At 56.5% G+C, this 26,449-nt stretch overlaps 1 protein-coding gene across 9 annotated transcripts in view; it reads left to right on the plus strand.

Annotated features, from left to right (window-relative positions):
- Window positions 1-26,449, plus strand: part of MCF2L (MCF.2 cell line derived transforming sequence like) — a 130,783-nt gene that overhangs the window by 34,390 nt on the left and 69,944 nt on the right. For 2 of the 9 annotated variants that reach the window (XM_059903459.1, XM_059903462.1), the window contains exon 1: window positions 4,207-4,285. The exons of 6 other annotated variants lie outside the window; for them this stretch is intronic. In XM_059903459.1, the coding sequence (XP_059759442.1) occupies window positions 4,207-4,285 (79 nt within the window). Of the gene's footprint in view, window positions 1-4,206; window positions 4,286-12,421; window positions 12,814-26,449 lie in introns of those variants that run through there. One more of the 9 variants, XM_059903457.1, reaches the window with a different exon arrangement.

Raw genomic sequence — 26,449 nt, forward strand, 5'->3', positions numbered from 1 at the left:
CTGGAACTTCCTCATCTGCAAGTGTAACGGGAGGTTTGTACGCTTGGGGCACCATCTCCCCATCTCCCACAACAACCCCCTGCCCGCAGCCCTTGGTAACCACCATCCTACTCTTTATCTGAGTTTGGTTTTTTAGATTCCGCATATAAGTGAGATCACGCAGTGTTTGTCTTTCTGTGTCTGACTTATTTCGCTCAGCATAACGCCCTCAGGGTCCATCCATGTTGCTACAGATGGCAGGATTTCATTGCTTTTTACGTCTGAGTAATATTCCATTGTGTGTACGTACATCTTCTTCATCCATTCATCCGTCGATGGACACTTAGGTTGCTTCCATATCTTGGCTACTGTAAATAATGCTGCAGTTAACATAGGGGTACTTATATCTTTATGAATTCGTGTTTTTGTTTTCTTCAGAAAAATGCCCAGAAGTGGAATTACCGGATCATATGGTAGGTCTGTTTTTAGTTTTTTGAGGAACCTCCACACTGTTTTCCACAGTGGCTGCACCAGTTTACATTCCCACCAATAGCGCACGAGGGTTCCCCTTTCTCCGGTCCTCGCCAGCACTTGCCGCCTCCTGTGTATTTGATGAGGCTCTCCCGGCGGGTGAGAGGTGGTGTCTCCCGGCGGGTGAGAGGTGGTGTCTCCCGGCGGGTGAGAGGTGGTGTCTCCCGGCGGGTGACAGGTGGTGTCTCCCCGAGGTCTCTTTGCATCCCTGACATCCTTGGTGTTGAGCGCCCTCCAGCCATTCTCGTGCTGTGTGCTGGCGGAGCCACAGCTGGTCCCTCCCACAGCACCCTGGGTGAACCCTGCCTTTTGTCTTCTGAGTGTTCTGTCTGCACGCCTTTGGTCCGGGGTTACAGGAAAGGCAGCTGATGGGGCCCCAGGCCGGGGACGTACCCTGGGAGCCCCGTGAGGGCAGGGACCGCCCCCAGCGCCCGCTGCCTGCTGAGCACTCACCTGGATCCAGCGCCCAGGGGGAAGTTGCCCAGGAGAGGCGGGTGTGTCCTGAGGTCCCCGAGGGCCCGGGATGCCCCCTCAGATGGACGCCGGCTCTGTGCCCCAGCTCACAGGTGAGGCTGTCTGCCCAAGGCTGCGGGTTCCTTCACAGCATCCTTTTCAAGTCTCCCCTTTTTCTTTGCTGCCCTCGCCCGCCACGTGGGACAGTCTAGTGCAGGAAACAGCCGCACCCAGGCCTGGCGGGCGGCTCCCGCTACCTTCCAAGAGCCATGTCTCCACCTCTCCCAGGGCCCCCTCCTCTCTCCCGAGGGCGGGCCCCCCCGGCGCCTGGGTTCTCAGAACCTGACCCGCACACCCTCCCAGCTCTCCTGTTTCTCACCTCCCCTTTCAGGGCTGACTTTCTGCAACGGTTGCTAAGAGGATGTGTTCGGTATCCGGGGATAATCTTACGTTCTGCCTCTTCTTTCTGGGACGGGGCCGAGGCAGTGATGCAGAGTAGGTCTGTGCTCTTGGGACACTCAGGCTAAGATGCTTCGTGCAGGGTGGGGTCTGGGGGTGACATTCCAGTTGATCCGTGACAGTGTTTCCCTGAAGCAAACACTTGTTTTTAGGCCTGTGTTTATACGCATCGAAGTTTGATCCTGTCTCTGACACCTTACCAGCTGTGTGACCTTGGGCAAGTTACTGGACCTCTCTTTGCCTTATTCTGTAAAACAGGGTAGAAACAGTGCCTGCCTCCTAAATCCTTGTGAAGATTTAATCAGTTCACATCATGGAAAGAACTTAGGAGGGTCCCCAAAACATAGTAAGTGCTCAATAGTGTTGGGTGTGATCGTTATGACTGTTACACTTTACGCCACATTCAGTGATTTTTATGGCAAGATGGCACCACGTGTGCCATAATTTAAGGAGCGAGTAAAGGTCCGATATAGATTGAGACGGAGGGAGGGACTGGCTCACGGGATCATGGAGGCCAGCAAGTCTGAAGTGTGCAGCGTGGCCGCAGGCTGGGGACCCTGGTCAGTCTGGAGGCAGAATTCCCTCTCCCGCGGGGACCTCAATCTTCTCCTCTTCGACTGATTGGACGAGGCCCACCCGCACCAGAGAGGGTGATCTGCTGGTCTACATATTCATCATGGCTACAAAACACCCTCAAAATGACATCCAGACAGTTTGAGCAAACATCTGGGCACCGAGGCCAGCAGACTCAACCCTGAAGCAGCACTGGATTTAGCAGCTTGGTCCCAGCGAGAGGTGCTTCAGGGGAGGAAGCTGAGAGTGAGCGACTGACAAAGGGACCGGGAGTCCGTGAGAGCAGCAGGGCCAGAAGGTTCGCCTTCTCCTCTGTTTTGCTTTTGGTTTAAAGATGGGCTAGACCCCGGCAGCAGTTCTCAAAGTGTGGACCAGCGTCACCGGGGTTCCCGTGAGAAGGGCATGTTCCTGGGTCCCCCAGACCTACTGGATGGGGAACTCTGGGGGGAGGGTGCTGGCCTTCCGGGGTTAACGAGCTCTCGGGGGACCCCAGTCACCTCAAGTTGGAGCACCACTTGCGCACGCTTTTGTGCCTGAAGAGGGGGAAGGCCAGGACAAGGAGGAGGGGGTGGTACCTGGGAGAGAGGAGGCCCCGCCCAGGTGGCTGTGGGGGCCTGAGGGCACGTGGCCTGGGGCCAGTTGAGCTCCAGGGCAAGTGTTGCTGTTTTTGCCCTTGGACCAGTGGGAAGGCGATGTGCCCCCTGCACTTTGGGGAGGGCTGGGCCAGCGTTTCTGGCCGCTCCGCCAGGTGACTGGCCTTCCCTGAAGTTGGAGGCGGGAGGTGGTGATGGGGGCGGGCTGGCCTGGCGCGGGTACAGCGGGGTTTGCTTCAGCTGCAGGAGCCCAGGCCGCGTGTCCACAGGGAGGGGCCACACTCTGCCCTGCGGCCACACCTGTCCAGACCCCCACGCCCTTCGCTGGGCTCTACTCTGAACCACACAAAACTGCTGACGTTCAGTGGGTTTTGACGTTAAAAAAGAAAAATCATCAGTTTCTTAGCTTTACTCCACACTTTCCATGTGTGGCTGTTATACCTTCATTTCATGTTGCAATTATGTGTTTCCAGATCTTTCTTGCCCCCAGACCCTTGAGCGCTGAGGGCAGACGCTGGGCCACCTTCACCTTTTTACCCTCCCCTCCTCCCCGCCGGCGGTGCCGACGGTTAGTGGGCACACACTGTGCTGACACGAGCTGCCCACCTGAACCCCCAAAACCACTTACGGAAACGGGCACTTCCTCCTGAGACACTCCCTCTGTGACGCCAGCCTCTAAGGGATGGCCAGCCCCTCGGTAAGGAGAGGCCAGTCAGGGTCCAGAGAGCGCCCACATGGTCCACGCACATCCCTGGGAAGCGGTGCCATGGCCGGGCACACTCACGACTGGCATCTGCAGGATGCCGGGGTGCAGAACGTACTGGGTGGCTTCGTGCCAACCGTGGCGAGGTCACAGGACCCGAGTCTGGGCGCGCGCTTCCCTCCTGCGCCTCTCCTCGGGGCAGGCGGCGCAGGGGGAGCGGCCGGTCCACCTCTCCACCCACGGACCCACCGACCCACTCACCAGGGGCGGCGCGGGGAGGGCGCGCTCGGCTGCTACGGCCTCTGCACCTGCCTGGGGGCGGCCGGAGGTAACGGCGGGCAGGTTCCGGTGCTTGCGCCCGCAGCTTCCCCTGTCTCTCCGGGCGCAGAGACCCGCGGCTGGAGGGGTGGGCCGGGCTGCGCCTCCGCGCCCGCGGGGAGGGGAGGGGAGGGGTGCGCTGCGGGCTGAGGTCGCGGCGGGGTGCGCCCGCTCGCCCGCGGGGCTCCCAGGTGGCCTTAGGGGTGCGCGCGCGGGACAGTTAGGGGTCCGTAGGTGCGCGCGCGGGGCTCCCGGGTGACCGCGGCGGGGGCCCTTGCCGAGCGCCCTGGTCACCGCGGGGGTGCACTCGCGGGGCTCCCAGGTAGCCTTGGGGGTGCGCGCGCGGGACCGTCCGGGGTCCGTGGGTGCGCGCGCGGGGCTCCCGGGTGACCGCGGGGAGACGCGGGGCGCGCACCGCTTCCGCTTCCGCCGAGCAGCTCCCCGCACCGCGCGCAGGGCGCGCCCCCTTGGCGGGGCTCGGGGACCAATCCCGGGAAGGCAGCGCTGCCGGCCCCCTCCCCACCGCCTGCCCCGCCCATGAAGCACCTCTGGTGCAGAGGAGAGCGGGGCTGCGGGGCCGTTCTGCTCGGTCTCAGGATGAGATTCTGGCTGAGAGATGACGAGACGGCCCTGGAGGAGATGGTGCGGAGACTGAATGCGGCTTCCAAGCGCGCTGGTAGGCGGAGCCGCTGGCCCTGAAGCCCGTTCTTGAGCCTGACATCATGTGCTGAGTCTAGGGAGATGCGGCTGGTTTTTCTGTAACAGCCTGCATTTCTTTTTCCAAGCAGAGGTAACAGGGCAGGCAGCAGAAGGACGGCTTTGGTCTGGCAGCTGATAGGCTCCGTGGCCGGTCAGCCTGATTTTACTCCGCCTAGGAAGGTGGACAGAATTGCAGATTGGTGACGGTCTTTCTGGGAGACCCCAGGTTTGTACGTGGAGCCGTGGTCTGAAATCTGCTCATTCAACCCGCATTTCGGCTTCATGGGCTACAGTCGCAATGGAGAAAGCGTACGTGTTTGTGGCCTGAAAATAACGTGAGCCCAGGCGTTTCGAGCTGGTGTAGGGCTGGCGGAGCGTCAGAAGCTCATTTGGAGGAGGGAGAATCTGGTGAATCAGGTAGTTCTTCTCTCCACCAAATATGACTCGAACCTAAGACAGATGTTGGAACGCGGTGTGGGTGTGGAGTGGGGCACAGCTTGACTGGATGCTCGTTTTCTGCCCTGAGTAAAGGATGACTCACAGTTAGCTTTGAGGAGAAGTTCCAGGGGATTCGTTTGGATTCAGGAGAGCCCTGCGCAGGTCGCGCTGGGCGCTGCTTTCGGTCCCTTCTGAGCCTTCCTGCTGCGTGTGCAGAGGCACATTGACCTGGGCTCGTTCTCCTTGAAATGAGTAGGAAATAAGCGTGTATCATTAACAGTGAGTTGCCAGCCTTTTGCCTGACGTTGCCCTGCGTTGTTATAGACCGTGGCCTCATTGTCTGAATAATGCTTTCCTGAGAGATTAGGTTACTTGGTTTTGGGCATGGTATCCCCCCCCACCCCTCTCTTATAAGCGCGGGACCCCACAGATTTGGAGAGCAAAGCGATGACTAAGTCGGTGTAAACACACTGTGTGTGATGGTCTAACCGAGACTTTGGGAGACATTGTTTTTAATGGTGATTTTTGTGATTAAAGCTACTGGATTTATTGTAAATGGGTCAAAAGCAAATAAAGCCATTTTGTGCCACGTGGCCCCTTATTCTTAGGAAGGGGCCCCTTTTTCTGGCACGCAGGTCGCGTTTCGCTGGGTACAGGATGCGGTGTGCAGCTGAGGTGAAGGGCACGGGACTGGGTTCCGGGTGCCCCCTGCACTGGGCTGGAGCTGGGATTACAGAGCCAGCGGGAACTGTTCCCAAGAGTGATGTCATCCCTGCGTTTCAGGGATGCAGGCTTCTTGGTGAGCTCGGGAGACGCATGTGCACTTTGAATTGTGAAAAGGCCTCCTGCCCAGAGCGGGGAGGCGCTGACCGCCCCCCGAGTCGTGCTGCGAGCCGGGCCCCGGGGCACCATCGCCTCGCTCTAAACGGCAGCTCCCTAGGTGTGTCCTTTGACACACCTGTGCTCCCGGCCCCAGTCTCACCAAGACTCTTTAAAATCCAGGTCAGCGGACGCTGGTCTTCGGAACACCGCATCGGGCTTGGTTAGCGGAGAGGACCTGCTTCCCTCCCACTAACACCGCCTCTTCCTTCAGCGCAAACCCACTTTTCACGCCTGCAACAGGGAGGTGCCACCGGACGGAGGCTGTGAGACACGGCGCCGGGCGTGTGTCGTGCGGCGTTGACACAGTGCCACCCGCCGAGCGTGGGCGGGTTACACGTGCTCCTGTGGGGACGGGGATATGGGTCGCTGTAAACCGCCCACCAGCTCAGGTCTTTACCCCCAGCACTTCCTCGGAGGGAGCCCCATCCGTAGCAGGATGGCTCTGTCTGGAGGCCACAGAGGTCACTTGGATGCCGCTGTCGCGATTCAGGGGAGGGGGTTCGGAGCTGAGGCTCGGGTGCCCGGAGCCCTCCCAGGGCTGGGTGGCAGTTTCCCCGCGTGGAGCTGGACCCTCCGAGGCCCTGGCCCGGACCGGCAGCACCTTCTCTCGTCTGCCGTGCGGACGTGCTGCCACCTGCTTTTAGCTTCAGGGTTACTGTGGCCCCGTGTCCTCCAGGCCGGTCATCAGCTGGTTAGTCCGCCTGTGAGGGAGGATGGCGCTTGCTGCCCGTGTGGCCTGTGAGGCTGTTGACCTTGAGAATTTAAATTCTCTGGACTCTCGAACTCAGTCTTCAGTCACAAGGCCAGGACCCCCTTCCGGTGGCCAAGGGTCCCCTTCCATGTGGTGGGGCTCCTTTTCCAGCGTTTTCATTGTTTTGTTTTTCTCCCTAGATTTGCAGTAAGTGGGGACAAAGTAAGAAACATATGAGGGAGGAATGCTAATGGATCGAGTCCTTGTAAGCATTTGCCGATGCAGGAGAACAGTGGTTTGAACCGGAGCATCTGGATCTCCTGGGGGGAATCATCTGAGATTCCGGGGCCACCCCCAGAGTTTCTGATTCAGGAAGTCAGGGGCCTGAGAATTTGCATTTTAAGTTGTCAGGTGACGCTGATGGTGCTGGACCAGGAAGCAAAATTGGAGAAACACTTAGTAGAAAAGTCTTTAAACCTAGTGCCACCTTCTCCACTGATTGACCTTGAGCAAAGTGTTAGCTCCTGTCCTGGGTGGATGGACGGACAGACGGATGGATAAGGATGGATGGGGGGGTGGGTGGAGGGATGGATGGATGGACCCATGGACGAGGTTGCACACAAGACAGTAAAGATAGAAGAAGCTCTATCATATTTCAGAGTTTTCATGTCTCCTGATGAGGACTAACAACTCCTAGGTCTTTGCATGTTGAAGGAACAAATCACTGGTTTGAATCAGGATGTAAGCGGTGAGGCCGTTCACTCCTCCGGTTCAAGTTCAGCCCCGGGACCCTTACTGTTTATCCAGACGTCTTCCTTTCTGTCCTTTCGGTCCCATCGTCTCATCTCTTACACCACCTTTAACCACAATGCAAGAAGCTAAATCCACCTGCTGTCCCAGCTGCTCACTCGGCCTGTTGGGGGCGGGACGCTGTCCCAGCACCATCATTCTAGCAGCACCTGGGTACATGGTGTTCACGTGTCCGACCTGTTCCCTTTAAGGACCCAGGCGCCCCACAGCCGTGTCCTCTGAAAGCCGCGATCAGTTGCAAGAAGCGAGGCTTTCTAGGGGTCCTATCGCTGAGCTCCCTAGAGTAGAGAGCCCCGACAGAGGGAAGCGGACGTAGCTTTGTGCCAGGCCTGACCTGAGCCGTCTCTCTGTAGGGAGAACAGACACTGTTGGGTGGAGAGGACGTGCAGGAGACTGACGGCCCGGGGAGGGGCCGCTGCGGCCACAGCCTGTCCTCGCCCGTGCGGCCTGCACCCCGCGGAGTCAGCTGCGCTCTGGGCTGTTCCCAAGGAAACCGTTCGGTCGTTGTGGCCCTGCTGCCGCCCCCCTGCACTCCCGCCCCACCTGGGACGGCCTGGCTCCAGCCCAGGACTGCCACCTCCGCCCCCAGCGCGCCCACTTCTGGCGCACGGCGGGCTCTGCCCTGGTCGTGCCTGGTCCCTCGGGGATGTGCCTGCCTGGGCAGGGGGCTTCCTCCCTTCTGCGTGGCAGGGCTTGTGGTGGCTCTTCTGTGTCCGGGGTCCCTGGTGGTGCTCACCCCTTCCTCCCCTCTGCGTGGCAGGGCTTGTGGTGGCTCTTCTGTGTCCGGGGTCCCTGGTGGCGCTCACCCCTTCCTCCGGACCCCCGACTGGTGCCCACGCCCTGTGGTCGGCATTGCTGGCGCTGACCTGCCTTTTCTCTGCACCAGCCTGAGTCCTGCAGCCAGCGAGGCGGCCCGGCCCCCCTCCCCTCCCCTCAGCCCTGCGAGGAGGGCGGTCACCTTTCCCGCCCCCTCTCAGTTCCGCGAGGAGGCGTAACCCTTCCTAGGGGCTTGCTCAGGATGAGAGATGGGAACACAGCACGCACTTCTCAGCTATGTAAAGTGGAAACATGACGGCTTTATTTGAAGAGCTTACGCACACAGTGAAGCACGTAAGTGGTGCTGAGGGCAGCGTTTCCTGAAGTTTCACGAACGTGCCTTCTTCGTCACCCGCCCTTGCAGCTGTCCTCTGTCTTGAGACGCTTGGTGCAACCCCGGTTTCCTCCCCAGGACTGAGCAGGGCTGTCTTTCTGATTTGCCGGGTACCGCCTCTGAGGTTCCAGAAGCGCCAGGCTGCACGTCTCCTCGAGATGTAGGGACTGTTCTCTTCCTGGGGAAGTTGTGCTTTTCCTGGGTTGCTTCGGAGAGTGAACCCGCGAGACGAGGACGCAGGGGGATTTTGGGGTGAGCGTCCCCCGGCCGATCGGCAGCTGGAACCTGGTTCTTTCTGCTCTGGTGGGTGGAAAACTCTGGGAATTCACTTAATACCTCTTTGTTAGGTGTTTGGTTTTTCATCTTTGGAGTTTGCTTTTTTCCCATACATAAATAGACCAAACACGGGCAGTTAACGAGTCAAATCGTGTGCTTCTCTACAGAACTTAAGATTTGAGCAAATGATTGTCAAAATCTTGTGTTTTAATAAAAGGAGGAATTATATTTTACCAAATAGAAGTCAGCACGTAATTAAGAAGCTCCCTTCAGCCTCACACCCCCTTGCCCTGTACAGAGCTGGGGCTTCGCGCTCACGGCTGGCCATGCCCTGGCCTCTATTATGCATGTTATTAACTACGTCATTTGACTAACATCCCAGTCATGAAAGGTGGGGATTCTCCAGGCGAGTGAGAAGGAAAGGGAAGTGTGCCGGGGGAGTGGGAGTTGGCTCAGAGAGGAGGGGGCCAGGGCCGATGACCCAGGCGGGGCAGGTGTGCGGAGGACACACACGGGCGAGGCCGGGGCCCAGACCCCTTTCCCCAGCTCGGACCCCGCACATGCACACGTACGAGAGGAAGTCAAACTCTGGGGAGGAGACTTGCAAGAAAATTTAAAGTTGAAAATACAAAAGAGCCGATTGTTCTTTCTCAGCTTTCGAGATAAGTGCCTCTTATGTGTCTCGATTGGGGTTTCAATGAATGTTCTGGGTTTTTGCTTTATTCCATTATTAGTAGTGTGAAAGAAATGAGTCCCATCCCCAAAGCATGACCCGTTCCTCATGTTTATCGTCATCTGTGTGGCCGTGGTACTTGCTTCACCAAAGGAAAGAACTGGTATCAAAATATCACCAAATGATGACATCTTGGACAAGATATTAGGGACGGTGAACTAATGCCCCCAATACGACTTCACTTTTGTAAGGGTGCTTTGTCTTTAAGGACAAAAACTTTTTAGTGTTTTGATTCCTGAATCCTTAAGAAGGGGAACATGTCATTTGATACTTAAATGATAACAAAATATGGAAAGCGGTTGAATGCACATAGATGGTAGGTCTCTGTGGTTTATCAGTTTTATAACTTTATGCCTCCATCAATTCTGGAGGACTAAAGTTTTTACTGTCTTCTCATCTGAAACCACACCCTTAGTGTTGACAGGATCATTCATTCCTATGGACACTTTCATTCATTCACTCACCGGACGCTTAGGGAGCAGAACCAAGGCCGGCGAGCAGGGCAAGCATGCCCACCACGTGGAGTGTGCCGGCGAGGTCCTGTCTGGATCCGGAAGCTTCGCCGGGAACAGTCCTCAGACACAACCGTCACTAAACGTGATCAGTGTTAGAACCCGAGCATTTCACGGGCTGCATGCTTGTTCCCAGCACAAGGAAGACCCTTATGTAAAATGTGGCCCAGCCACGTCCCAATCCGTGTCTTTGATTTTTGTGGGACTTCCCTGGCGGTCCAGTGGTTAGTATTTCACGATTCCACTGCAGGGGGCCACAGGTCCGATCCCTGGTCGGGGAACTAAGATTGTGCATGCTGCATGGTGCAGCCAAAAAAAAAAGAAAGATTTTTGCAAACACAGCTTAGAAAGGGCCTAAATCACCTTGGCATCTGTTATCTGTGTTTTAAGAGATTTCTAAAATCATACGCCTTGGGCATCATCTCCAGATGTTGTCATGATTGGTCAGTCAGTTGTGACGTTATCCTTTATTTAAAGAAATTAAGCATATCATTTAAGAAGCTCGTTTTTAAGAGTAACTAGTTCCAGACTCTATAATGGCCTGTTTCTCCACACATGGTTTTATTCCTGGGTTACAGAAGCCTCCAAGTTTTAGAACCATAACGAGTCCTACAGGTTACCTTGATCGCCCAGCTCCCAGAACTTTCTTTGTTAGAGGGAAGACATGTGCCGGGAAATGACAGAAAGCACCCCTACTCGACGCCCCTCCTAAACACGGAACAACTTAGGAGGGACTGGCCACGCGGCTGCCTCAGGAACCGTCACTAGATGGGACCACAGGTTGTGGCCGAGAGCGGTGCCAGGTCATGGGGCCGAGCCCGAGGAGGGCTCGTCAGGTGTGTGGCCGCCTGTGGACCTCAGTGCTCACCGGACCCGAGACCACACAGCCAGAACGAATCCCCTCTCCCCCCGACCCAGTGCAACAGGGGCGCCAGGCACCAGGTCGAGGAAAAACCCAGGGAGGGATGAAGTGGGCAGTCGGGCCATGCTTGTCCGTGGTCCGTGGGGCAGGGGCTCCTCGGGTGCAGGTGTGCTCGCCGGTGCGACGGCTTCATGGGAATCCACTGACTCCACGTGAGAGCCACGGGCTGCCCCCTGTACGCGGTGTCGCAAGAAGAGCGAGGGGCACACGTTTTGCACCTCAGTGTGGAGCGTGGCCTGAGGGCCCAGTCTGCCGCCTGCATCCCGCCCCCGAGGGTTGAATTCTCAATCACCCAGCGTCTCACTTGGCATCAGACCTGCACTGAATGACTCCCTGCTCCCCTGGCAGGATTAAAGACTCTTTTACTGCCAAAAGCCGTGCCATTTATTGGTAGGAATTTCCTAGTAACTTGAGGCCACGTTGTATGAAATACACCCCTGGGTCCAGAGACGTGAGTCCGGTTCGTGAATGGCCTTCAGCTTCCCCGGCCAGCGTCTTACCAGGAGCCCTGCCTCTCAGGAGTCTTTGTGATTTTTTTCACGGGGTCTTGGGGAGGAAACGCCCGCCAACTGCTGGCAAAACCCCGCAGAGTCTCAGGATGTTCGGACACCCGAGGCAGCAAATGTGCACGACAGAGAAGCCAGCGGTTTGTGGGTGAGGCCCCAGCGCAGAGCCGGCTTTTGGAAAAGGGTTTAATTAGTAACATCTTTAAAACAATTAGATATTTGGGAGAAAGTGGATTAACCCCGGCCACTTGGTGGGAAGACCGTATCGGGTCATAAACCGTCTGCAGCGGTGCGCGGGGGCGCGTTCTGACTCACCGGTCCGACCCCCAGGGTTCAGGGTTCTCTGTGCGAGCCGCACGCACGGGGAGGGACACAGCCCAGGGCGACGGCTCGCTGTGGTCCCGGTCCCCCATGGCGGCGGCTTCCGTGGATTCGTAGGGACCACATTTCCACGTGGCTGTTCCCGAGGCGCCGCACCCTGGTTGCGGGAAGGGGCCTGTGTCCCGGACGTGCCCCATCAAACGCACCATCTGTTTCCTCTGGATCGTGTGCCGGGCCAGCCTCTCTGGGAAGCCGGTGTGAAAACGCAAGCGTGGACGGCGTCTGCTCTGGCTTGCGTGTCGTGTCGGGAGCGCTCGTGGGAGGAGGGTGAACCAAGGCGTCGTGGTGCGGCCGTGTCACCTGGGCTCCGGGAACGGCACCCAGGTGCTCCCCCGCCATCCTGCAACCTTGAGCATCTAGTAAGCGCCCGGAGCCCGGGGGGCCTCAGCGTCACACAGCGTAATCGGCACGGAGCTGCGTGCAGGGCTCTGCACGTGCAGGGTGCCCGGCCGCCGGCCCGCAGCACAGGCGTCCTGGGACGGTCCTGGGCGGCCTGCTCGGGGGCCTTGGTCGAGGGGCGGGCTCAGCGTCTCTCTGGAAAGTGTTGCTCGCCAAACAAAGCAGCGTTAGGGTTTCCTCTCCCCGAGCTGGAGCTGCAGGAGTGACAGAGGGCGGAACTGCCAGTTTATTTCAAGAGAGCCCAGGCCGCGTCCCCTGAGGCCCTCCTGCCACGTTGTTTGTTTGGACATGAGGCTTCCTGAGCTTGGAAGGGGCTTTTGGCTCTGGCGGCCCCTGAGCCTGGGAGCTCCGCCACAACTCCCCGCCCCCCAAGGAAGGAAACGCCCAGGACTTGCAAGTAGCCGGCCGAGCCTCGCCCGCGGCAGGAGCCCTTGCCGGACGGGTCCTGTGACCTGCAGCCAGGCCCCCTGTGCGCAGCTGCCCGAGTGGCCTGGCGGTGCACGGTAGACCCGAGGTCACCCGGGGCCTCGTCCCAGCGCAGCGTGCAGCCCGCGCCCGGCACCCCCGCTCCACGTCCCCGGAGTCGGCTCGGCTTTCGAGTGAGTGTCCCCGACGGAGTCCTGCAGGGCAGCCCTCGAGTGAGCCCGTCCTGAAGATCCGCTGCCGCCGCCGCTGTGTCCCCGGTGGGGAGACGACACGATGGCCGAGAGGGGCGCGTCCCGGGGGCCCCCCCGGCGCTGGCTCTGCCCGCTTCCCCTGCTGCCGTGCTGGAGGCGTCGGGCGGCCTCGAGGTGCCCACAGCCCGGTGAGGCGGGACGGGTGGTGCTGGCCGCGGGGCGTGGGAACCGGCGCCTGGGTCCCTTGGCGGGCGGGCGGCTCCCTGTATATTTCTTTCACCAAAGAAACGTGTGCCACTCACAGGACTTCTCGGAAGGGCTGGAATAGAAAAGGCGTGTTGGGCAGCCTTGACTGAGGCTGGGCTGCGGCTCTTATCTGGTTTACTTTGTCCTCTGTCCCGAGGGCCCTGGGCTCTGGCTGGGACCACAGCGGGGCAGGCGCAGTGAAGGCTCAGCCAGACGGCGCAGGAGAAACCCTCATGGGTCTCGAAGAATGGTTTTCCCAGCTGACTGCCCCAGGACTGGGGCTTCCACGGGGCTGACTTGGAGAAAAGCGCCCCGTCTCCCTGCTCTGCTCCTTCGGCCGGGAGCCCCTTCCTCCTTCGGGGACCTGGAGAGGGGAGAGTGGGTGCTGACCGGGGCACGCTCCGCGCGGCCGTGAGCCTGGGATCGCTTCCCAGGACAGACACCCATGTGTCTGCAACGTGCGGCGTCAGAAACAACAGGTCAGAGCCGGCCCCTCTGTGGCTCATCCCACGGTCCTCTCCTTTTCGGGGAGGGTCGGGCAGCTGCCCGGTGCTGGGGGACACCGAGAGAGGGGGCAGAGCGCCCCGACTGGACGGAGCTGTGCACGTGGCCCCGGTGGAGCTGGACTCCGCCTCACGCTGCCGGCTCCGTGGCTGTGGTTCTGGGCTCAGCCCCGTCAGCGCCCACGACGCAAGGCCTTTCACCAGGTCCGCTGACTCCTGCCCTAAACTCAGAGCGAGGGGCTGTCACCAGGGGCCGCGTGGGCCCCCGCCTGGCCCGGTGCACACAGGGGTGTGAGTGCTCCGTCAGACCTTCTCCTGTCTCCCTCCCAAGCCCGCGGTGGGCTGGGCACTCCACCCGGGCGGCGGGGTCCCCGAGTAGCCTGACCGGACAAGCCCTGGCCTTGGGGATCTGCGCTGTGGCGGTTAGGGTGGCACCCAGGACCCCCAACCCCAGAAGGACTGAATTGTTGTCCTGACGCGGGGCGGGGGGGGGGCGGGAGGGGCCTGAGTCTGCCCCCGACTCTCCAGGCGTGTGTCGGGACAGTGGATCTAGGGCTCCAAGGGCCCTATGCTATGAAGTGGGGCCCTGAGGGTCCTCTCTCTATGGAGTAGGGGGTGGCTGTGACCATCAGAGATCTGGGGAAAGGGGGCCATGTGACCGGAGCAGCTTCGCTTTTCCTGGTTAGCACATTAGATGCCTTTGTTCTGTGCTCTGCCTGTTGGTCATGAGGATCCAGAGTGGACGATGGGCAGTTAACTGCTTTGTGACACATGTGGCCCCTGGTCAGTGTGGTTCCATGCAGCCTCCGCTTCCCGCTCTGTCCATCCTCCACCTCCTGCTCTGTCCTCCCTCCACCTCCCGCTCTGTCCGTCCTCCACCTCCCGCTCTGTCCGTCCTCCCTCCACCTCCCGCTCTGTCCGTCCTCCCTCCACCTCCCACTCTGTCCGTCCTCCCTCCACCTCCCGCTCTGTCCTCCCTCCACCTCCCACTCTGTCCGTCCTCCCTCCACCTCCCGCTCTGTCCGTCCTCCCTCCACCTCCCGCTCTGTCCTCCCTCCATCTCCCGCTCTGTCCTCCCTCCACCTCCCGCTCTGTCCGTCCTCCCTCCACCTCCCGCTCTGTCCGTCCTCCCTCCACCTCCCACTCTGTCCGTCCTCCCTCCACCTCCCGCTCTGTCCGTCCTCCCTCCACCTCCCGCTCTGTCCGTCCTCCCTCCACCTCCCGCTCTGTCCTCCCTCCACCTCCCACTCTGTCCGTCCTCCCTCCACCTCCCGCTCTGTCCGTCCTCCCTCCACCTCCCACTCTGTCCGTCCTCCCTCCACCTCCCGCTCTGTCCTCCCTCCACCTCCCACTCTGTCCGTCCTCCCTCCACCTCCCGCTCTGTCCTCCCTCCACCTCCCGCTCTGTCTGTCCTCCCTCCACCTCCCAATCTGTCCGTCCTCCACCTCCCGCTCTGTCCTCCCTCCACCTCCCGCTCTGTCTGTCCTCCCTCCACCTCCCGATCTGTCCGTCCTCCCTCCACCTCCCGCTCTGTCCGTCCTCCCTCCACCTCCCACTCTGTCCTCCCTCCACCTCCCGCTCTGTCCGTCCTCCCTCCACCTCCCGCTCTGTCCATCCTCCCTCCACCTCCCACTCTGTCTGTCCTCCACCTCCCGCTCTATCCTCCCTCCACCTCCCGCTCTGTCTGTCCTCCCTCCACCTCCTGCTCTGTCCTCCCTCCCTCCACCTCCCACTCTGTCTGTCCTCCACCTCCCGCTCTATCCTCCCTCCACCTCCCGCTCTGTCCGTCCTCCCTCCACCTCCTGCTCTGTCCTCCCTCCACCTCCTGCTCTGTCCGTCCTCCCTCCACCTCCCGCTCTGTCCGTCCTCCCTCCACCTCCCGCTCTGTCCGTCCTCCCTCCACCTTCCGCTCTGTCCTCCCTCCACCTCCCGCTCTGTCCGTCCTCCACCTCCCGCTCTGTCCATCCTCCCTCCACCTCCCGCTCTGTCCGTCCTCCACCTCCCCGCTCTGTCCTCCCTCCACCTCCCGCTCTGTCCTCCCTCCACCTCCCGCTCTGTCCACCCTCCCTCCACCTCCCGCTCTGTCCTCCCTCCACCTCCCGCTCTGTCCATCCTCCCTCCACCTCCCGCTCTGTCCTCCCTCCACCTCCCGCTCTGTCCATCCTCCCTCCACCTCCCGCTCTGTCCTCCCTCCACCTCCCGCTCTGTCCATCCTCCCTCCACCTCCCACTCTGTCCGTCCTCCACCTCCCGCTCTGTCCGTCCTCCACCTCCCGCTCTGTCCATCCTCCCTCCACCTCCCACTCTGTCCTCCCTCCACCTCCCGCTCTGTCCGTCCTCCACCTCCCGCTCTGTCCATCCTCCCTCCACCTCCCACTCTGTCCGTCCTCCACCTCCCGCTCTGTCCGTTCTCCACCTCCCGCTCTGTCCGTCTGCTCCCCACGCCCCTCCCCGTCTGGCCTGGCGTTTCTGGGATCATTTTCCTTGACCTGCAGGAGCAGTGCCCAAGCTCACGGATCCCACAGCATCACTTTTTCCTGCTCCCAGAGAAGCAGTCTGGCCGCAGCTTTCCTTCCTGCCTGTGAGTTTGCCCTGGTTCCTTCCTTGCAAACCCAACCATGCACGTGTCTTGGTCAGGCTGGCCTCTGCATCCCATGGACAGACCTTCCCAGGCACCTCAGCCGTTTCCCTGGGGTGAGTGTGGGAAGAAACACCTTCAAGTTAGGGGATGAACAGGGTCAGACTTCCCGCTGCAAGGTGAGGGCGCAGGAGGAAGTGTGGCTGCGAGGCTGTGGTTTTCTTTGCTCGCCAGAGTGGACGTTATCAGTTCATGAAGAGGAAGTCAGGGACAGCCTCCTGATTGTCGCCTCTGCTCTATTCCTACGAGGAGCTACCACCCTTTCAGAAGCAGAACACTTCCTGCAGGGGGCACTCGAGCAGTGGGGAGGAGCGTCCACTCTGCTCTGGGACATTTGGGACTGAGTCCCAACGAGCAGGAGAGCCAACCGTGTCCCTCAGAATTGAAAGTTCTTTATAGGAACGTGTTCCAGGTTGTCACGGACAGTTTTGCACAGAACCAGAACTGATTCTTTAAAAAGCAGATAAACGCATCTTAGGCGCATGGGTGAGCTGTTCACTGCAAGTGAGCACAGAATTTTCCCTTGAGCTTCCTGGCAGCTGATGCAAAAAGGGGAAATGTTTAAATGCAAGGTCACGTGCCCAAAAAAAAGGCCCTTCTGGAAGGAATTCTGGAGGAAAGCAGTCGCTTGTCTGTGTGCATTAGAGGCATTGGAACACTCAGTAGGTGACGTCTTTGGAACGTTTCCTCTCTTTTGGAAAATCGATGCACCTGAAAATGTTGAAAACAGCACTAAATGTTGGTGAGGCCCTTTCAGAGTTGGCTGAGGCATCAGTGTGGTTCCAGCCTTTGCCTGGGCCCCTCCCCCTGTTGTTCCAGGAGAGCCTGTGTGAAGTGGGATCTGACTTGGGCCGAAACTGTCTCAGGGCCGCACCGTCATGCTCAGGACACAAGGTCACAGGCCTCGGAGCTGCCGTTCCCGTGGGCCTGGGAGGTGGAGGCCCAGGTCTGTGCCGAGGCCAGAAGTGGGCAGCGAGGTGCCTGAGAAACCCGGTTTCCTTAGAGTAGCCACAAGTGGGCACGCATTTGGGAAAGTACAGTCAACACCCGGCCCTGATGCTTTGGGTCTTTCCCTCCGGGTTTTACACTGTGAACCTGGTTTCCATCTTTCTGGGAGTTAGAGGAAGCCGCAGGCACTCACCCTCGCCGCGGTTGTTACGTTTGGCTTTTTGGAGCGCCGGCTGAGAGCTGGTGGGAGCTGTAAGCACAGAGAGACGTGCTGTTTTAGTTACGGCGCTTTCTCGGAGGAAAGACTCGCCTTGAGGTGTCTCCCCACGGGCCGTACCAAACCTGTGGGTAAGGAGACGCTTCACAGGCTGAGGAAATCTGGTGGTTGGTAGTATTTTTATTACTTTGAATTTCAGGCAACTTGGTTGAAGTCCCTCCTCTGGCCTCCTGCTCCAAGCTCCCCGATTTCCCCAGATCCAAGGAGGACACAGAGTGGGGTGTGCAGGCGTCTGGGTCTTCATGGCGTCTCGGCCCGAGGAGCCCTGGGGCTGCAGGCCCACCCGCCAGCCGCCTGCCCCAGGCCCCGTGCTCTGCGCGGCCTGGGCTCCATCCAATGCGCAACAGGAGCCTCGCTGGCACCTGCTGGCTGGGGTTCGGGGACGCTGCCCGCCTGGGTCTCTGAGCACTGGGTGAGGGGAGCCTTCCCGCCGTCCCCGTGGTGGGCGGGGCAGGGCCACCGTGACGGCCGGGCGGCACAAGCGTTCTCTGGGCTCTGAAGGGGGGGTCCCCAGGTGGGGCCGCTGCTTCACGCCCGCACGGCTTAGAGACGCACACCTTGAATGGAAGTCCGGGCAGAGACGAGAGGGGCCTTGGATGCGGTGCCTGTGTCCCCACTTCCTCACCTTCCCGAGACAAGCGCGGCCGCCCTGCGCTTTGTCCCTGGACTTCAGCAGATGGCACGGGACGGTATCGTCTGATCAGCACCTCCAGCGCGCCCCTGCTGGAGAGCACGGAGGTCTCGCCCGCGGAGGGGTCCCTCGTGCCTGGGACCGAGGCGGGGACAGCTGCACGGCCCGAGCCTGTGTGTAAACACGCGGGGCGGGGGCGGGCGGAGGAGGCGCTGGCCCGCGGGCGGGCAGCCGCCCTGTGATGGCTCGTCCTGGCTGCAGGGTGAAGCAGAAGTAGAAAGGCAGCTGGTCGCAGGCGGATCTTAGGGAGCAAAGTTCAGCCGGAGGAGGCTGCCGGGGACGGGCCCTCAGCCATGGGAGACCGGGCGGCCGCCCACGTCTCCCTGGAGGAGATGAAAAGCTTCTACATCTACTCCGAGTGCTGCTCCTGGCTGCTCTCTGTAGCTGAGGGTGAGTGCTTCGGGGTCACTCGCAGGAGGTGAGATGGGACGGGGCAGGGAGCCGGCCGTGGTGGCAGTGGCCGCGCAGTATGGGCACGGCGCGTGCAGATGTCTTGGCGGGTCACGTGCACCCTGCATCCCCTTGGCATTCGGAGCAGCTCGGGGACGGGGTGTGAGCCCTTCACCCAGATATCGTTAGATGACCCTCCCTCTGGCTAAACGCATAAGCTCTGCCAGTCCAAGCCTGGTGCAGCCGGCGCCACGCCCGTCAGAGCTGCAGCCGGACCTCCTTCAAGCGCCCTTGAAGGACGAAGGTCCACGCAAAACGCAGACCAGAACAAAGCCGTTAGCTACGCAGTACTGACGGGCCCACGACAGAGAGGCACAAGCAGGTGACTCACTTGAACGTCAGCTGCTGGTACGTCCAAGTGCGGTTCAGTGACAGAGCTGCTCTGTGGCGGGCTTTGCGGGGAGCTGCGAGGGCCGGCGAATCCTCCTGGGCCGTCCCGGCAGGACCCGGGCCCCGCGCTGGCCAGCGGGTCTCCTCTGGGCTGAGTCCCGGCCTCTCTGCGGGAGGCACCCTGGGGTCGCCAGGGCCGGGCCTGGTCCTGGCAGGCAGACGTGTCCGCAGTGCAAACACAGCCTCGGTGCCTCCTGAGCGTCCCGCGCGGCCCCAGCTCTGAGCCTCCTCGGATTTAGAGCTTGGCAGCGTCGCTGTCTCACGTGAATGCCACCCACTTTACAGACGTGGGGGGCCAGGCAGCAGTTGTCAGAAACGGCGTCGCTTGTCCTGGACGGTCGTCCGGAGTGACAGCCGAGAACAGCCTCTTGGTCCAGTTGGGCCCGTGGCCCCGAGCTCGAGACTCCTAAGGTCACAGCGTCGAGAACGGTTCGTGTACCGAAGCTCACGTCTGGTCACTGGGTGACCTGACCTCGGTGGGTCGCTCTCACCGCACGCCTCTCTGGGCTGCGGCCCCCGGCCCTTCCCCAGAGGACAGCGGGAACAGGACGGCCGAGGGGCTGCCCGTTTTGAGGGGCACGGGCCTGGGGGGCCGCCGGGTCTCTGCCCGGGTCTCATGTGGGCGGGATGGAGTCTCTCTCCGCCCGCCCCTTCCAGCACTTTCTGGAAACACTTTTGGCACCGAGGGGTGGACACTGCAGCCCCCGGGCAGGGTGGGAGTGCCCAGGACGCAGCCCAGGTCCCCCTGAGCCCGCCAGGCATGAAGTTAATCTGGACAGCGCAGTTTCTGTTTTGATTCTCCGGCTTTTTCACTTCTGTTGAATGTCCAGATTCCCCTCGGAACTGCTGTTCACATGACAGTAGCATCGACAGAGCGGGTGCCCTTCTCCCCATATTTGGCTAAAAATACTCAGCTGGTGAATTAAAATTGAGTCAGAGTGGCCATGGGGAAGTGAAACTTGAGCTCCTGGGACCTCAGCGTCTCATGAGGCCCTGAGTCTCAGAAAGCTCAGCTTCCGCCCCGAAGAGCAGAGGCCAGGGGAGGCGGGCTGGCGGCGTATCCCCACCGGCAGCAGGTGTCGCTCAGAGCTGCTGCCCAGGCAGGTGCCCGCCAGACCCGGACGTGGAGGTGGGAGAATGTCCGCCACGAGGGCAGAGGCGCCGTCGGGACCGCCGTCAGGTGGGGCACGCCCCGACTGAGCCCCCCCCGAGGGCCGCGGGCCTTGGGCAGAGGTGGCTGCTGTCAGTAGTCTGTGTCTCGAGGGGCTGTAGGGAGTGGACCGGGGGTGGGAGGCGTCCCCGGGGGGGGGCACGCCCAGTGCGGTCCTGCTGGCGCTGCGTGTTTGCTGTGATTCCCGGGAAGCCTGTCAGCACGAAGGCTGTTTGCCGTGTGGGCGTGGCTGCTTCTCACCGGCGCGAGATGCTTTTTATGTGCTTTCCCTGCTGTGCGGGCTTCTCCTTCCCCAGTGTGGTATGGGGGGCAGCAGCGGTTCAGCACCTGTGGGATGCGGTGCTGCGATATAGACACACGTGTCTAAAACGTACCAAAGAGCAAGAAGGTAAAGCGGTGAGGCCTCCTGCTTCACCTGCGTCTCTGCCGGTGGCCCCAGGAGGGAAGAGGGTTCCGAGCCCCCGGCCCAGCGCAGGCGCCTCCACTCGGGTCTGCCCGGCTCGCCTGAGGGCGGGGCCCTTCTGCATCCTGCCCCCCGGCCCTGGGGCACCCGAGCTGGGTGGGCAACAGCAGAGATGCCCCCTCCCCGGCTGGCTGGTGCGGGGCGTGCAGGACCCGCGAGTCTGACAGAACAGGAGGGGGAGGTTGCAGCCCCTTCCTTCCCATCCGTGCACCTCCGCAGGCCCGAGGCAGGGCCAGGACGCTCCCTCAGGCCCCCGGTGCCCCGGGCCAGGCGCCCATGCAGGCTCCGCCCTGTCCTCTAGCGGGTCGGCCCCCATGCCCCTCCCCCGACCGCCTGTCTCTCCCAGGGTCGTCCCCCCCCCCCGCCCCGCCTGATGAATCAGGCATCTCTTCTGAGCCCAAACCAGTTGGCTCAGCCTCTAAGTAATTTTTAGTTATGTCCGGTAGCACAAAGGTAAATGGTGTTTTAAAATAAAACATATTGGCTTCAGAGAGTTTTTCTTTTGTTAACGTCTTTATTGGAGTATAATTGCTTAATAACGTTGTGTTAGTTTCTGCTGTATAACAAAGTGAATCAGCTATACGTATACATATGTCCCCATATCCCCTCCCTCTTGTGTCTCCCTCCCACCCTCCCTATCCCACCCCTCTAGGTGGTCACAAAGCACGGAGCTGATCTCCCTGTGCTATGCAGCTGCTTCCCACTAGCTATCTGTTTTACGTTTGGTAGTGTATATATGTCCATGCCACTCTCTCACTTCGTCCCAGCTTACCCTTCCCCCTCCCCGTGGCCTCAAGTCCATTCTCTACATCTGCGTCTTTATTCCTATCCTGCCCCTAGACTCATCAGAACCTTTTTTTGTTGTTGTTTTTTAGATCCCGTATATATATGTTAGCATACAGTATTTGTTTTTCTCTTTCTGACTTACTTCACTCTGTATGACAGTCTCTAGGTCCTTCCACGTCACTACAGATAACTCAATTTCATTTCTTTTTATGGCTGAGTAATATTCCATTGTATATATGTGCCACACCTTCTTTATCCATTCATCTGGTGATGGACACTTAGGTTGCTTCCATGTCCTGGCTATTGTAAATAGAGCTGCAGTGAACATTGTGGTGCATGACTCTTTTTGAATTAATAGTTTTCTCAGGGTATATGCCCAGTAGTCGGATTGCTGGGTTGTGTGGTAGTTCTATTATTAGTTTTTTAAGAAACCTCCATACTGTTCTCTATAGTGGCTGTATCAATTTACATTCCCACCAACAGTGCAGGAGGGTTCCCTTTTCTCCACACCCTCTCCAGCATTTATTGTTTGTAGATTTTTTAAAATTAATTTATTTATTTATTCGTTTATTTATTTTTGGCTGCTTTGGGTCTCCTTTGTTGTGCATGGGCTCTCTCCAGTTACGACGAGCGGGGGCCACTCCTCATTGAGGTGCGCAGGCTTCTCATTGCGATGGCCTCTCCTGTTGTGGAGCACGGGCTCTAGGCACACGGGCTCAGCAGTTGTGGCACATGGGTTCAGTAGTTGTGGCTCACGGGCTCTAGAGCGCAGGCTCAACAGCTGAGGCACACGGGCTCAGTTGCTCCGCGGCATGTGGGATCCTCCCGGACCGGGGCTCGAACCCATGTCCCCAGCACTGGCAGGCGGATTCTTAACCACTGTGCCACCAGGGAAGTCCCTATTGTTTGTAGATTTTTTGATGATGGCCATTCTGACCGTTGTGAGGTGATACCTCATTGTGGTTTGATTTGCATTTCTCTAATGATAAGTGATGTTGAGCATCCTTTCAGGTGTTTGTAGGATTTCTATATATCTTCTTTGGAGAAATGTCTATTTAGGTGTTCCACCCATTTTGGGGTTAGGTTGTTTGTTTTTTTGATATTGAGCTGCATAAGCTGCTTGTATATTTTGGAGATTAGTATTTTGTCAGTTGCATCATTTGCAAATGTTTTCTCCCATTCTGAGGGTTGTCTTTTCATCTTGTTTATGGTTTCCTTTGCTGTGCAAAAGCTTTTAAGTTTCATTAGGTTCCATTTGTTTATTTTTGTTTTTATTTCCATTTCTCTAGGAGGTGGGTCAAAAAGGATCTTGCTGTGATTTATTTCGTAGAGTGTTCTGCCTATGTTTTCCTCTAAGAGTTTTATAGTATCTGGCCTTATATTTAGGTCTTTAATCCATTTTTTTGTTTTTTTGGTTTTTTTTGGTTTTTATTTATTATTATTATTTTTTAAATGACATTCTTATTGGACTATAATTGCTTTACAATGGTGTGTTAGTTTCTGCTTTATAACAAAGTGAATCAGTTATACATATACATATGTTCCCATATCTCTTCCCTCTTGCATCTCCCTCCCTCCCACCCTCCCTATCTCACCCCTCTAGGTGGTCACAAAGCACCGAGCTGATCTCCCTGTGCTATGCGGCTGCTTCCCACTAGCTATCTGTTTTACATTTGGTAGTGTATATATGTCCATGCCACTCTCTCACCCTGTCACATCTTACCCCTCCCCCTCCCCATATCCTCAAGTTCATTCTCTAGTAGGTCTGTGTCTTTATTCCCGTCTTGCCACTAGGTTCTTCATGACCTTTTTTTTTTTTTTTTCCTTAGATTCCATATATATGTGTTAGCATACTGTATTTGTTTTTCTCTTTCTGACTTACTTCACTCTGTATGACAGACTCTAACTCCATCCACCTCACTACAAATACCTCCATTCCATTTCTTTTTATGGCTGAGTAATATTCCATTGTATATATGTGCCACATCTTCTTTATCCATTCATCCGATGATGGACACTTAGGTTGCTTCCATGTCCTAGCTATTGTAAATAGAGCTGCAATGAACATTTTGGTACATGACTCTTTCTGAATTATGGTTTTCTCAGGGTATATGCCCAGTAGTGGGATTGCTGGGTCGTATGGTAGTTCTATTTTTAGTTTTTTAAGGAACCTCCATACTGTTCTCCATAGTGGCTGTATCAATTTACATTCCCACCAACAGTGCAAGAGGGTTCCCTTTTCTCCACACCCTCTCCAGCATTTATTGTTTCTAGATTTTTTGATGATGGCCATCCTGACCGGTGTGAGATGATATCTCATTGTAGTTTTAATTTGCATTTCTCTAATGATTAATGATGTTGAGCATTCGTTCATGTGTCTGTTGGCAATCTGTATATCTTCTTTGGAGAAATGTCTATTTAGGTCTTCTGCCCATTTTTGGATTGGGTTGTTTGTTTTTTTGTTATTGAGCTGCATGAGCTGCTTGTAAATCTTGGAGATTAATCCTTTGTCAGTTGCTTCATTTGCAAATATTTTCTCCCATTCTGAGGGTTGTCTTTTCGTCTTGTTTATGGTTTCCTTTGCTGTGCAAAAGCTTTTAAGTTTCATTAGGTCCCATTTGTTTATTTTTGTTTTTATTTCCATTTCTCTAGGAGCTGGGTCAAAAAGGATCTTGCTGTGATTTATGTCATAGAGTGTTCTGCCTATGTTTTCCTCTAAGAGTTTGATAGTGTCTGGCCTTACACTTAGGTCTTTAATCCATTTTGAGTTTATTTTTGTGTATGGTGTTAGGAAGTGTTCTAATTTCATTCTTTTACATGTAGCTGTCCTGTTTTCCCAGCACGACTTATTGAAGAGGCTGTCTTTTCTCCATTGCATATTCTTGCCTCCTTCGTCAAAGATAAGGTGACCATATGTGCATGGGTTTATCTCTGGGCCTTCCATCCTGTTCCGTTGATCTATATTTCTGTTTTTGTGACAGTACCATACTGTCTTGATTACTGTAGCTTTGTAGTATAGTCTGAAGTCTGGGAGCCTGCTTCCTCCAGCTCTGTTTTTCTTTCTCAAGATTGCTTAGGCTATTCGGGGTCTTTTGTGTTTCCATACAAATTGTAAAATTTTTTGTTCTAGTTCTGTGAAAAATGCCATTGGTAGTTTGATAGCGATTGCATTGAATCTGTAGATTGCTTTGGGTAGTATAGTCATTTTCACAATGTTGATTCTTCCAATCCAAGAACATGGTCTATCTCTCCATCTGTTTGTATCATCTTTAATTTCTTTCATCAGTGTCTTACAGTTTTCTGCGTACAGGTCTTTTGTCTCCTTAGGTAGGTTTATTCCTAGGTATTTTATTCTTTTTGTTGCGATGGTAAATGGGATTGTTTTCTTAATTTCTCTTTCAGATTTTTCATCGTCAGTGTATAGGAATGCAAGAGATTTCTGTGCATTACTTCTGTATCCTGCTACTTTACCAAATTCATTGATTAGCTCTAGTAGTTTTCTGGTAGCATCTTTAGGATTCTCTGCGTGTAGTATCATGTCATCTGCAAACAGTGACAGCTTTACTTCTTTTCTGATTTGGATTCCTTTTATTTCTTTTTCTTTTCTGATTGCTGTGGCTAAAACTTCCAAAACTATGTTGAATAATAGTGGTGAGAGTGGACAACCTTGTCTTGTTCCTGATCTTAGAGGAAATGCTTTCAGTTTTTCACCATTGGGAATGATGTTGGCTGTGGGTTTGTCATATATGGTCTTCCTTATGTTGAGGTAGGTTCCCTCTGTGCCCACTTTCTGGAGAGTTTTTATCATAAAGTGGTGTTGAATTTTGTCAAAAGCTTTTTCTGCATCTATTGAGATTATCATATGGTATTTTTTTTAAATTAATTTATTTATTTTTGGCTGCGTTGTGTCTTCGCTGCTGCGCACGGGCTTTCTCTAGTTGCGGCGAGCGGGGGCTGCTCTTCGTTGCGGTGAGCGGGCTTCTCATTGCGGTGGCTTCTCTTGTTGCAGAGCACAGGCTCTAGGCGCGCAGGCTTCAGTAGTTGTGGCGCACGAGCCCAGCTGCTCTGCGGCATGTGGGATCTTCCTGGACCAGGGATCGAACCCGTGTCCCCTGCATTGGCAGGCGGATTCTTAACCACTGCGCCACCAGGGAAGCCCTATCATATGGTTTTTATCCTTCAATTTGTTAATATGGTGTATCACGTTGATTGATTAGCATATACTGAAGAATCCTTGCATTCCTGGGATAAACCTCACTTGATCATGGTGTATCATCCTTTTAATGTGCTGTTGGATTCTGTTTGCTAGTATTTTGTTGAGGATTTTTGCATCTAATTTCATCAGTGATATTGGCCTATAGTTTTCTTTTTTTGTAGTATCTTTGCCTGGTTTTGGTTTCAGGGTGATGGTGGCCTTGTAGAATGAGTTTGGGAGTGTTCCTTCCTCTGCAGTTTTTTGGAAGAGTTTGCAAAAGATGGGTGTTAGCTCTTATCTAAATGTTTGATAGAATTCACCTGTGAAGCCATCTGGTCTTGGGCTTTTGTTTGTTGGAAGATTTTTAATCACAGTTTCAATTTCAGTGCTTGTGATTCATCTGTTCATATTTTCTATTTCTTCCTGGTTCAGTCTTAGAAGGTTATACCTTTCTAAGAATTTGTCCATTTCTTCCAGGTTGTCCATTTTGTTGGCATATAGCTGCTTGTAGTAGTCTCTCATGATCCTTTATATTTTTGCAGTGTCAGTTGTTACTTCTCCTTTTTCATTTCTAATTCTGTTGATTTGAGTCTTCTCCCTTTTTTTCTTGATGAGTCTGGCTAAGGGTTTATCAATTTTGTTTATCTTCTCAGAGAACCAGCTTTGCTATTGTTTCCTTCATTTCTTTTTCATTTATTTCTGATCTGATGTTTATGATTTCTTTTCTTTTTTTTTTTTTTAATTTATTTTTGGCTGTGTTGGGTCTTCGTTTCTGTGCGAGGGCTTTCTCTAGTTGCGGCGAGCGGGGGCCACTCTTCATTGCGGTGCGCGGGCCTCTCACTGTCGTGGCCTCTCTTGCTGCGGAGCACAGGCTCCAGATGCGCAGGCTCAGTAGCTGTGGCTCACTGGCCCAGTTGCTCCGTGGCATGTGGGATCTTCCCAGACCAGGGCTCGAACCCGTGTCCCCTGCATTGGCAGGCAGATTCTCAACAACTGCACCACCAGGGAAGCCCCTATGATTTCTTTCCTTCTGCTAACCTCAGGTTTTTTTTGTTCTTCTTTCTCTA

Source organism: Balaenoptera ricei, chromosome 18 (assembly GCF_028023285.1).
Source record: "Balaenoptera ricei isolate mBalRic1 chromosome 18, mBalRic1.hap2, whole genome shotgun sequence".
Lineage (NCBI taxonomy): Eukaryota > Metazoa > Chordata > Mammalia > Artiodactyla > Balaenopteridae > Balaenoptera > Balaenoptera ricei.